Here is a 13,870-nt window from a genome sequence, read left to right as displayed (position 1 = left end):
TTTCTTGTTCTAAACAAGGACTTTGTGTGGTAGCTGAACTATTTCTATCATTCTCTTTCATTGTGTCTGTCTGCGACTAAACACCTTCTCTATGTATGTTCTCAAAAACAATAAGTTACACTGTTATCCTTAAGATAATCTTATGATCACAATTAATGGAGCAACCTAAAACATAAATTAATGATTTAATAATCAAAACTTTATTTGCTGTTTTATGTTAATTTTGAAATGGACTTGGAAACTGCTGTTAATGAAATATAGAAATTTTCTGGTTTTCATTCTACTACTGGCTTTACTTCATGTATGTTTGCTGTGTAATTATATTATCGGATGGGAGTCCTAAGAAACAAATTTCATCTAACAAATCCTCACATGATATGACATTTGTCCATTTTAATGAGATATATTTGAAAGTTAACATAAACAATGAACACTTTGATTCTGAAAACTATTCGCGTAGTCTCTTGAACATTTCCAGGTAAAAATGATTGTTCAGTTTTGCAGTAGCGTACCAGAGGATATTTCATGAAACTTACGTGTCTGCGAACAATTGGAATTTAATTTAATTAAAATAAACTCTGATTGGGATGGGCTCTCATTTCACTGAGCCACTCATACGCCAACTGAATATATGTAAGCTTGTTAATGTCGAAAAGTTCTCAACAGGTGGTGACTTTACATAAAATTGATGTTATACGGAAACTTTTCCAGTACCAAATCTGTTAAACACTGACCAAATAGATTTCAAATGAATACACCTCAGGAGTATTTTGACTTAATTAAACACAATGTCAATGAGCATTTTTGACATTTCATACAGAAGATGAAATTTGGATTTGCCATTGTGGCGGCATATCCACATGTCTGCCACCACTAACACAGAGTTCATATTCAGTGCTACTGGTGAGAGACACAAATGAAAGTGCATTCTTTTCTTCCTGCCAATTCCACCACAGGTGATATGGAGACAGCCACACATCAACAGCACAGCCTGCCCTCTCTTGCACCAATCGTGCTGATTGAAGGTTCTACTTGTCGACTAGTACTGTCCTGTGATTTTGCTTTTAGAAACTTAGTCTACTTATTGGACCCGGCCTAGACTGCTTCTCCTCTCCTAATGTTCTAAAGTGCATGTGTCACTATGGTGCTCAGTCACTGCCACTGTATTTCTTGTGTATTTGGTTCTTGTAACAAAACTGTACATACGACAGTTTTTCGCTATGAGGTTGTTTTTGTATTCACACATGTTCTGTCAGCACAATGGATCCAACATTGGTTCCATTGAGACAACAGCAGCAGTAGCTTGAAATGCGATAACAGCAGCTAGACTTGCTCTGTTAGTTGCAGCTTGTCACGATCCTTCTGCAACTGCCCTAGGTACACCTGCGTGCATCCCCAACTTTTCCACCATTCCAAGAGGTGAAGGAAGGCTGGGACTATTATGTATGGCATTTGCAGCAGCATTTTACATCATTTTGGACAGAGGACCCATCTTTGCAAAAATCCTTTTTCTTGTCTTGGATCAAGACCAAAACATTTAACTTGCTTTGGAAAGTTGCTCCATTAAGGTACCCAGTGGTGTTGCCATTTTCCGAAATGTATGAGTCACTCAGTGCTTATTATCTAAAGCAAACCCATGTTGTGGCTTTTGGTATGGAGTTTCACCAGCATCAAAAGAAACTGGGCCAGTCCTACCTAGCACAGGCACTGGACCTCCTGGGTTTATGTCGGAAGTGCAAATTAATTTATGATCACTGTAAACAGTCCTATGCCCATTTTCTGATGTTCAATGCTGTCATCTATTCTGTTCCAGACAGAGAGGTGCATCTGCGCATTCGCAGATGATGTGTTTAGAAGATCCTACAGTTGAGGTGGTTATGACTAATGCTCAGGCTGTGACTGAACAGTTTGAGGATGTAATGGACATACACCCTTGTTGTTTTCATCTTGTTCAAGCTGTTCACAATTAGACTGTGGCTTTTCCCAAGGCAGGTTCTCCTTGTGCCTTGATTGTTTTGAGCACAGGTCTGTAGTCACTGCCCGCACCAGAGGGGACAGGAAGCAGCTTATCATAAACACAACCACATGGTAGCTGTCTGTCATGGTTGCCTGTGATCAGTTCTTGGATGCACATGTGGGCTTTATGGAGGTTTTGGCATTAGGCATTTGGTCAGTTATGGTGATCGAACAATTCCTGTTCGAGGCCAGTTCACAACTGACACTGAGTATCAGCATATTATACAGCCAGTCATGTTTTTTGCTGTAAACAGGGCAATGACCCAAACATTTTTGTTCTCAATTCATTTACAGTTTTTGGGTTTCCAAATTCAGGACATGTACATCTCTGGCTCCATCCCATTCCAGGCATCTGTCACAAATTCAGGTCTCTGCTTTTGCCAGGACTGGGTGCTGCAAAAAACTTTGAGACTGACATCACACTTAAACCAACAGCTGTTCCCAAGTTTTGCCCTGCTCAGCCTATTCTGATTGTTCTGCTGTTGGTTCTCACAGAAGAATTGGACATGTTGCAGGAATGGACGTTGTTGAACCTATTCCCTCTGGCCAATGGGCTATGTCTCTGGTTGTTATCAGAAATCCCATGGAGCACTTCATTTGTGTGAAATTGTGTGTAACAAAAGCTAAAAGGAAATCAGAGAAAGTAAAAATTGTTTAATCTGCACACAAAGTCATGGTGTGATGGTAACATACTACATTCATAAGGGCAAAACAATCACCAGGGATTACTGTGCTTTCCTATTGCACAAATTAAAAGAAATTATTAACATTGAAAATCTATATCATTCAAACAATGACATTCTCCTCCATCATCATAACACACTTTGAAAAATGACCTGCAATTCAAATTACTTCCAAATTTGGATCTGGCTCTGGGCAATTAAGTTTTTTCTTTTTTCCAAAACTGTACAAATAGCTGTGTGGATGAACATCTGATTCCACTGATGAAGTTGTAGCCAAAATGGATAATTGTTTTACACAGTTTCACAAATCTTATTTTATGAAGGAATTAAAAAGTTGGAAAGTCAATGCAATAAATGTAGAGATTTACATGGTTACATCTCCAAAGTTATTTGGTCATATCTATTCAACTGCTGTCAGCAGTGAGCTAATTTTGGAAACTTCCCATTTATTCTGTCTCAGGGAGATCCTGAACACATCCTGGTCTTCTTAAGTACTGTATGTACCACTTTCCTATCCTTACCTTGTCAAGAATGATCAGACAGCAAACAGCTCTGAAGTGGAACTGGCAAGTCTCAGTTATTTTACAGAGTCAGTAGTTTGCAATCCCATTGGGACCCTTCCCTAAGTCTACATGGTAATAGTTATACTCACTGATGGTATGTCCAAGCACAAAAACAGATGTAAACTTCTTGATATAAAAACTACACATCTGACTGAGATCTTGCCTTCTATAGATAGCACTCTTAATGTAAAGGGTGTTGCCCATAAAAGGCAAAGGCCTGGGGTACGAGCCCCAGTATTACCCTGATTTGGAAGTTTCACACCAGTGTGCATTCCATTGTAGATTCAAAGATTCATTCTTTTAAAATGAAAATAAATGTCCGTTACAGGTGAACAGTGATTTCAACAGCTATGGCACAGGCTGCTAACTCATTTTGTTTATATAAAGAGATTATACTCCCAGCAAAAACACTAAATGAGTTATAGACTTTGTAAAATATGCTTGAAGTTGTACTCCACATACACAGATGATTGTTGCAACCCCTGCCATAAAGATAGCAATGTCTCTGTGAAAATTGCTTATCAAAGATCAATCTGTAGTAATGCACTGCTGAAGCTCTGCTTGATGTGTTAGTCTGCATCACATCAACTTCTTCCTGTGTGAGCTTGAAGAGAAATAATAATTAAATGTATAATGGATTTGGATTTAATACAAAGATGAGACAGTTAACATTTTGCGTGGACTGAATCACAAAGTTGTAAATCATTGTTATATTTGGACTTTAATATGCCTTGCCTATCTTTGTTCTATTATATGAGTACAGTTCTAAAATAAAGTTGAAACCATTTGAACATACCATGTGTGCTTCTTTGCATTTACATAGTTCGATTTATTTCAGTATTTATAAAGAGCAGTGACAAGTAGTTTAGCATTCAAAATACTAATGTGACTTTCTAAACAAGGGTAAAACACAAAAATTCTTGCAAAAGTGTGGTACTTAGCCCAGGTCCTCCCAATGCCCAAAAAAATAGGGAGCGATGAAATCTTTTTAAGGTTTCTCTGCCAACTTGCACCCTCAGCTTAAATGAGGGTGGACTGGGACTAACAGACTTGCGTGCAAAATGTGCACCACTCCTCATCAACAGAACTAAGTGTATAATACAAAAGGGACCACACACATGAACTGCTGTATTGTTTTACAAATATCATCTGACATCAGAGCTAGCAATGATTTATATTGTCAGTATCACACACTCATAACAATTTGTCTAAAATTATTAGCTCAATAAAAGCTACATATCAACAGATGTCCTAGAACAAGGAAAAGATCGTAATGTGGCCATACTTCTCAAAAGAATACTAATTCCTAATAAATGGGAGCTGTGACTACCGCAGCTCAGCTGGAAAATCATGTGGGAAAATAATACCAGAAAGTGCCAGATTGACTTGGTACAAAATGATAAACTGGACAATACAGACCAACTCCAAGCTTTACTCCATCCAGTTAAAACTTTCAGCCGCATGTGGAAATTGTAATTCGGAGGAAGGAATTGTACACTGTTTCAAGTGCCCGAAATTTGCTGACATATGGCACACAGCAAGGGACACGATTCGACGGATCAATAGAATGGACATACATAACATACAGGTGTCTACTGTCATGATACCCTAATGTAAACCAGTTGCCAAAGCAAAGTGACACGCAACAATGTGAATCATGGCGCACACATTTCATATAATTTTTGGACTTAAATTAATGGATAACATACAACATGTGGCATACTTATGGGATAAATATGAGAAAGTAACTCATCATTCTAAATACAGGCTTCCGTACATGAATTTTCTCAAGAACTCAATAGACAATTTCTTGCAGTTTTCTGTTCAAAAGACTGAAATGTGAAAGTATTGCAATGCACATAATTATGTTTCAAATGAGTTTGTTTCCTGTTATTATGTGAGGAAAAAAAACACTTATATTTTAACTGACTTGGTTACAATTGTGTCACTAATGCTGTCGAGTTTTATGTATGCTGTTTACACTGTACCTCAAAATATATTTTCAAGATCTCTCACCAAAGTGCCTGATCTTTAAGTGTGTACACACCTGTCCTAGAACATCACACACATTTAATTCCAAATAAAACACAATGAATAACCATGAAGCCTATCTTGGCACTTCATTTTGTGCACATTCTGAATCTTGTATGGATACCAGTGTAATACATGGCATAAAATATTTTGAGCTGGTGACCAGGGAGAGACAATTCCCAGGACACAGCTTAAGAAATGGCTGCAGAATTTGGGACATGTGCTTGTTATATGAATGGGACAGGAAGAAACCCTAATACCTGGTACAATGGGACATACCATCTGCCATGCACTGCATGGTGGTTTGAAGAGTATGGATGTAGATGTAGATCGATAAAAATGCAAAATAAAAATTACAGTTTAATTTTTGTTTGTGTATGAAGTAGATGAGTTTCATTGATTGTCACCATTCTGCAGGTTTTATTTTTCAGTAGCAGTTGAAGAACCCTAGATTTTGAAATCTACCCTGAAAGACTTTCTCATGACACACTACTTTTATTCTGTACAGAAGATCCTTGCAGTAGTTTACAAAACTGCATTGTAACATGTTATTTATTATATCTACTATTGTCAATTTTTGTTTTATTTCTTTATTTTTCACAGTCTTCTTTTCTGGTTTTAAATTTTGGTTTCAGCTTTTTGTGAATCATACAATGGCTCATTTCCTGATCAAATAGTTTTGGCTCGCAGACTCATAGAGAAGCAGAAAAATAAACATTCCTCCTGACATTTTCAGTTTTTGTATTCCTGTCCGTACATAACCTGCCTGTACACAAAAAAGGGAACTGATGAAGCACTCACCTCTTTAGTTGACATTCGGTATGCCATTGCAATAACAGCAAGGCTCTTTAACTTCTTTTGAGCTTCCATGCATTTTGTGTATAAACTATGCCACGATAACAAAACGGCAGCACAGTTGTAACACACAGAATGTGGCATGTCAGTATCTTCAAAGAGCTGAAACCAATGCGAGAAATAAATACCTGGCAGCTCAGATAAATCTCATTAACTTTCACTGCTTGTTTTCAGTACATTTTACATAGTATGTACTTACCTAGGACATTGCAACCACTGTTAACTGAAGGACATTGTGGCTATTGGAACCAGGTGGTTTCTTCATTTACAAACTGATGAAGGATGTGAAACTGATGTAAGATGTGAGACTATTCAAGAATTACCATTGACAAACAATAAATAAATATAAATATCTTGGTATTTGTCTTCCTAAAGTAAAATTAATAAAATCTGTTTTACAGAAGATAACATACATCTTTACCTATGTTTCAAACTATTTAATTTACACAACATGGGTTTCAGACTGAAATGTCATTTTAATAAGTTTACTAAACAATTCGCTTTCAATTGGAAAATTAGGTTATGTGAAATATAAGCAACAAAGTTTAATTTCTTGTGTAAAAATTACAACCTTCCATCATGATCCCATAGCCAAGTCTATTCACACGATGATAAAATTATTATGGGTTTCCTCTCAAGTTGCTTTGCCATTTTTATCTTAATTGTGTTTTCAACTGATTTTACTGTGTACTCATAGAAATGCAATGTTTCTTGGTTTCCAAAAAGAATTTGACACAGTAATGGCTATTATCCAAACCTTTAACTAGATTGGATTTCTCGATCAGGTGGACTCTGCACATTATGGTGGATGGAGAACCACTGATAGACGTAAGAGCAATTCAGGCAAGTGTGTTGTGACCAGTGATATTAATGTTGTATATTAATAAAAGATTACAAAATGGTTCAAATATTGTCAATGTTCGTTAAATGTTCAGAAAGTAAAACTGCACACTTGAAAAAATTCAGAAATGTGATACAGTCTAAGTGAATAACATTGGACTCAGTCAAGTAACAAAATACTCAGGTGTAACCAGTTTGCTGGGATATGGAATAGAACGATGACATAGTCTATGTCATATTTAAAGCAGGTTGCAGACTTTGGTTCACTGGTACGATACTGGCTGAGGTCACCCTACAAAGGAATATGCCTACAAAATACTTGTGTGGCCTATCCTACAATAATGCTCAAGTGCACCAAATGGACTAGCAGGGACACTGACTGTACATAAAGAAGGGCTGCACAAATTGTGATAGGTTTGTGTGACCCACAAGAGAGTGCTATGAAAACATTGAAAAACATGAGTTGGCAGATAGCAGATGCTCGAAGACAGGTGCTGGTTATCCTGTGAAAACACATTTATGAAATTTTGGGCACCAGTACTAAGAGAGGAATCTAGGAATAATCTACAGCCTCCTGCATTTCACTCCCATTGGGCCTACAAAGATGGTATCACACTAATTATTGTGCACACTGAGGCATTTTAGCAGTGATTCTTCCAACTGTCTGTACACAAATGGCGCTACCATTTCACAGGTAGTACCTTTTTCTAGTCTTGTTTGGCTGTATATTCACTTTAGAAATCCTTTTATTTACAGATTTGGAATCAAGCAAAATACAAGTGACATGAAGAATGAGTTACAGAAGTACTGTAGATCATACAACGTGAGTGACAGGATATAAGCACTGCAAAAATCCTGTTAGGGGTAATGCACCAACTGTAACTTTAGTATTTATTCAGCAGAAATGGACAGTAAGAATATTGTGTAAAGAAGATAACCACACATCTTGCAAAGGCCTCTTTAAGGTTCTCAGAATTCTTATGCCCACTTCCCAATACATTTATCATTTGATTACATATTCATGGTGTTGTCCAAAGAGCGAGGTGACCAAGCGAGGTCAATGCCTCATGTTGCAACCACAAGAAAAGGTAGTCACTTTGAGCTGCATCGATGAATGAGTGACACCAGCATAGCCATGCCCAGAAATGTTCACTATGACACTACAACGGATCTTCTACTTATGGCCGAGCACAGTACTGCGCTGCCCTTTCTGCAATTATCGAGTAAGACAACAACATGTGTGATCAGTGCATTAAGCAGAACACTGTGTGAAAGTTATTGTCAAATGTACTCTGAGTGACACACTCACATCTTGTCCATATCGAGTGATACATTAATGTTCCGAGACAGTTGTAAATATTGGTGACATTCCTGTGGAAACTACTTGTACAAACTTATATAATTCTTCTTATCTGTGTTGTAATAACGCAAACTAATATTTTATGTGTTATAGTATCCTCTCATTTCCTCCTGGAGCAAAGTAAAGAACCCACCATTGTGCGTATGAATTTACAACACTACTCCCTCTTATGCCCTCCCCCTCATCCTTGCCTCCCCTCATCCTGACTATAGATGGGCCCTCTCACCCTGGGGTCTGACTGACCTGCACTTTATTTTAACCTTTTCCTCTCTCCTCCCCAATGAAGGAACTATTAGTTCTGAAAGCCAGGCAGGTTGTTCCTATGGCTTGTGGTGGCACTATGCGCTTTCTCTCCTGACCAACTACTACCTAGTAATTCCATTTCTGTCCTCTCAACTGAATTTTCTTTTGATGTAATGAACTGCTGTTCTGTAAATACTGGGTCACATTTACGGACATTACTGCTCGTGTAACTTTGTGACACACACTCCTATTTGCCAAGTGACTAAAGAGAACTTTTCAACCCCTGACACTAAATATTCAGATAATTCGTAGAATGAGTGGCTAAAGATGTACTGTTTTAATTTTCTTTCAAAGGACAAGGGGATTCCCAATCTGTCGCTTTACATCAGATGAGAGCTTGTTGAATGCCTTCCTGCTGGAATACGTAATGATTCCCTGAACCTTGGACGAGGGGGCAAAGTCTACAAGAAAATTATCTTTATGTCATGTATTGTGACTGTGGAAATTACAGTTCAGCAGAAACTGACTCTTCACTGATGGCAACAAAAACCATTAAGCAATACATCTACAGGGAAGTGGCTGTAGGAAGTCCAATATGCTTTAATAATAATAATAAAAAATAATAAAGTGGCTTCTACGAGAGGTATGGCCACTTACTTCACTTAGTATTCCTATTGCTCACTTTTTCTGAAGAATCACTTTATTTATTTTAGGTGCACTGCCTGTGAAGGTAGCTCCATAAGGCAACAGGGACTGAGAATATGCAAAACAAGCCAATACTTTAGGTCAACAAGATACGAGATCCTTATAAGGGCATAACACACTCAACTGTGCTTCTCGCTTAGTTTATCTGTGTGTTGAGTCCATTTTAAATTGTCATCCAGTGGTACCCAACGAATTTCACGCTTTGTGCTCCATTCAGAACACTGCAGTTAATGTCTGCTTCTGGTGCTAACAAGTTGCTTTGTTTGAAGTTGTGTAACACAAGCCTTTGTGCTATTAAAACTCAAGCTGTTAGCTGTGAACCAGTCGTAGGCCTGTTTGGCTATAATCTGAGCTGTGCCTGTTGGTGTTGACTTTGGGCCCTTGATTAGTATGTCTGTGTCATCCAGCAAACATTACAGTTCTTGAACTGCCCTTTAAAGGAATTGGAAGATCACATATGTAGGTTAGAAATGAGAGTGGACTCTGTACCAATACCTGTGGCATTCCACACATTATGTTCCCCCATGCTGTGGTTATTTTGTGCCCAAGATACAGTCTGTTAATAAGATCCTCTGCTTTCTGTTATTGATGTGTGACTATGTCCAAGCAAGAGGGATATCATTAATGTCACAGCGATTTATGTTGTTAAGTAGAATTTTCCATTCCACACAATTGAAGGCTTTCACAAGGTCACAGAATATACTAACAGGATAATTTCTCTTGGTTAGCTCTACTAGCAGTTCATTTATGATATGCCGTATTGCTTTCTATGTGAAGAATCCTTTATAACAGTCAAACTGAGAGATGGTTAACATGTTCTAGTCAGGTTAAATGAGTCAGTATACTATCATAGGCCACTCTCTCTAATACATTTCAAAGGCTGGAATGAGCAATATTGGTCTGTAGGTAGATATGGTTTGCTTTTCTGCAGTATTGTAGATGGGTATTACTATAGACTATTTAAGTTCGTTAGGAAGTATCCCAGAGTTATTGATTAACTATAAAGCTAGCTTAGCAGTAATCCTAACTGAGTCATCTTGAGATGTTAATATACTACTAAAAATACCACCACAGCCAGCAGAATTACTTAAGCTTAAAGCTTGTATTTTTGAAACTGATGTCTGTATGGTGTCTACACAAGTAAATTTAACACATCTGTATTTGATAGTTTATTACTGGGTCCAGTTTTTTCAGCTGCTGTGAGGAAGTAATCACTGAATTTGGTAGCTAATTATTTGAAAGTGTCAGCATTCCTGCCAGAGCTATTGCCTAGGGTATCAATTTCAATGGGATGACGGGGTTTCCTTGTTTCATTATTTAAGAATGTTCCTAATTGTTTTTCTTTTTCTGTGATTGTTTGTTCATTTATTTATCTATTTTTTGCATTAGTACACAAGGTTTTTTAATTTTTATATTTTTTATTTATTGTTATTATTGTTATTATTATTATCATTATTATTATTTTAAAGTTATGGCAGAGTGGAGAATTCAGTAATACTGGTGGTAATGGAGTTTCAAATCTCAACTATTGGTACTACTTGCTCTCTGAATTATGTAGAATTTCCTCTTCTTAGCGTAAGATACTTTAATCCCCCAGAATTATCCACACCATTTTCTTGCTTTAGGTTAACTTTACCTCTATTTGTTTAAGTGGAAAACATACCCCAAAGTGCTGTAGGAATACATTTAAGAAAAAGTTAAACGTTCCATCAGCAATGTCTGCTTTATAAATTCCTCCGCAACAGTCTTCACACAATTTCTCTCTAAACACTGTGATCGAGTCATCATTTATGATTCTGCAATATGACACTTTTTTCTGTGGTCTGTATCTAACTGGAAAGTAAATTTTATTGTTAACATTTGACCATCATGGTCACATAACTCACTGACTATTGGTTTTGTGGCTAAATCACGGCAGGTTGTTGAGTCTAAAAATACTGTCAAGAGGTGTTGCATCATGCCTTCCAGCTCTAACAGGGAATTGTACTGTAGAACATAGTTCAAAGATGGGCATCAACAGCTCCAGAAATCAACACTGAAGACTCCACAAAATACACTCCTGGAAATGGAAAAAAGAACACATTGACACCGGTGTGTCAGAACCACCATACTTGCTCCGGACACTGCGAGAGGGCTGTACAAGCAATGATCACACGCACGGCACAGCGGACACACCAGGAACCGCGGTGTTGGCCGTCGAATGGCGCTAGCTGCGCAGCATTTGTGCACCGCCGCCGTCCGTGTCAGCCAGTTTGCCGTGGCATACGGAGCTCCATCGCAGTCTTTAACACTGGTAGCATGCCGCAACAGCATGGACGTGAACCGTATGTGCAGTTGACGGACTTTGAGCGAGGGCGTATAGTGGGCATGCGGGAGGCCGGGTGGACGTACCGCCGAATTGCTCAACACGTGGGGCGTGAGGTCTCCACAGTACATCGATGTTGTCGCCAGTGGTCGGCGGAAGGTGCACGTGCCCGTCGACCTGGGACCGGACCGCAGCGACGCACGGATGCTCGCCAAGACCGTAGGATCCTACGCAGTGCCGTAGGGGACCGCACCGCCACTTCCCAGCAAATTAGGGACACTGTTGCTCCTGGGGTATCGGCGAGGACCATTCGCAACCGTCTCCATGAAGCTGGGCTACGGTCCCGCACACTGTTAGGCCGTCATCCGCTCACGCCCCAACATCATGCAGCCCGCCTCCAGTGGTGTCGCGACAGGCGTGAATGGAGGGACGAATGGAGACGTGTCGTCTTCAGCGATGAGAGTCGCTTCTGCCTTGGTGCCAATGATGGTCGTATGCGTGTTTGGCGCCGTGCAGGTGAGCACCACAATCAGGACTGCATACGACCGAGGCACACAGGGCCAACACCCGGCATCATGGTGTGGGGAGCGATCTCCTACACTGGCCGTACACCACTGGTGATCGTCGAGGGGACACTGAATAGTGCAGGGTACATCCAAACCGTCATCGAACACATCGTTCTACCATTCCTAGACCGGCAAGGGAACTTGCTGTTCCAACAGGACAATGCACGTCCGCATGTATCCCGTGCCACCCAACGTGCTCTAGAAGGTGTAAGTCAACTACCCTGGCCAGCAAGATCTTCGGATCTGTCCCCCATTGAGCATGTTTGGGACTGGATGAAGCGTCGTCTCACGCGGTCTGCACGTCCAGCACGAACGCTGGTCCAACTGAGGGGCCAGGTGGAAATGGCATAGCAAGCCGTTCCACAGGACTACATCCAGCATCTCTACGATCGTCTCCATGGGAGAATAGCAGCCTGCATTGCTGCGAAAGGTGGATATACACTGTACTAGTGCCGACATTGTGCATGCTCTGTTGCCTGTGTCTATGTGCCTGTGGTTCTGTCAGTGTGATCATGTGATGTATCTGACCCCAGGAATGTGTCAATAAAGTTTCCCCTTCCTGGGACAATGAATTCACGGTGTTCTTATTTCAATTTCCAGGAGTGTATGATTCTACAATTTAAGTCTGTGTCATTTGTCCAAATTGTTGCCAGCTGCTTTATGAAGCTTAAGATACTTATTGGTGGTTGCCTGTAAACTACTATTACTACATTTGTGTGTGTTTCCTGGTCCATTAATGTGGTGCAACATTTGGAAAGCTGTTCAACTCAACATTTGTTAAGCTGGAGAGCCTGGGACTTAACTCCATCTTTTGCAAATATGCCCACTCCCTCTTTCTTTTTATTGGTTGTAGAATAGTGTGATATTAACTTGTATCTGTTAAGATGAATCTGTTTAGTTTCAGTGACATCCATATAATGTTCTGGCATGCACAAGTCTCTTGAAATCCCACCTACCCTTCCATATTCCTGTATGGATGTGAGAAGATCATCCATATTATTTATGAGGCTTCTAATGTTTTGATGAAAGACACTAAATGAACTTTCTTTAACACCCTTGGCTTTGTCCAAGCTCCACTCTTTTGTTGTACCATTTATCTGTTTCAACTGTAGTCATATTTATTCTGCAGCTCAATCTTTCAGATAAGTTTGCCCTATACAACGGATGGAGAACACAATGATAACCACCAGGAGAGGGTGGATACTGCTTCAACAGAGTGGATTAGACATGCTAGCAGCCTCTTGCTAGAAAAATTCAAATGCAAACCACGGTGTGTATTGAGTATTACACCACCGAGTGAAAGTCGATATAACAATCCCATCCATATGTGAATGTCCCTCACATCTCAGCCAAGTTCCAAGCTATGCATTAACATGTTCCACAAAAATCTTCATCCAGAGCTCAAAGAATGACATGCTCTTCACACTAGTGTGAAGAGGGGTACTGTATACGCAAACGCTGCGCACCTCCGGAATGCTCAGGTGGCATGAGTTTCCTGTGATAATGAATGCTATTTAGAGTATCTACTGTTTGGACAGTTATGTATGTTGCTGATAACCCATGAAGTGCTATAGCACATTATGTACTGTTCGTACAATAAAAAAACTCCAAATCTTGTGCTGTAAAATGACTCCCAACTGTCAATGCTTTAAGCTGCAAGTACAGATAATTAACACAAATGGATAAAAGAAATTTGACACATT

The 13,870-nt window shown here is 39.5% G+C and overlaps 1 protein-coding gene across 4 annotated transcripts in view; it reads right to left on the bottom strand.

The window, feature by feature from the left end:
• Positions 1 to 13,870, bottom strand: part of LOC126188299 (uncharacterized) — a 192,857-nt gene that overhangs the window by 153,985 nt on the left and 25,002 nt on the right. For all 4 annotated transcript variants that reach the window (XM_049929888.1, XM_049929889.1, XM_049929886.1 and 1 more), the window contains exon 3: positions 6,095 to 6,250. In XM_049929888.1, coding sequence (XP_049785845.1) covers positions 6,095 to 6,250 — 156 coding nt within the window. The remainder of the gene's footprint in view (positions 1 to 6,094; positions 6,251 to 13,870) is intronic.

The sequence above is a fragment of the Schistocerca cancellata genome, chromosome 5, assembly GCF_023864275.1.
Source record: "Schistocerca cancellata isolate TAMUIC-IGC-003103 chromosome 5, iqSchCanc2.1, whole genome shotgun sequence".
NCBI lineage: Eukaryota > Metazoa > Arthropoda > Insecta > Orthoptera > Acrididae > Schistocerca > Schistocerca cancellata.
Note: the sequence above shows the minus strand (reverse complement) of the source record. Positions and strands in the feature narration are given on the sequence as shown.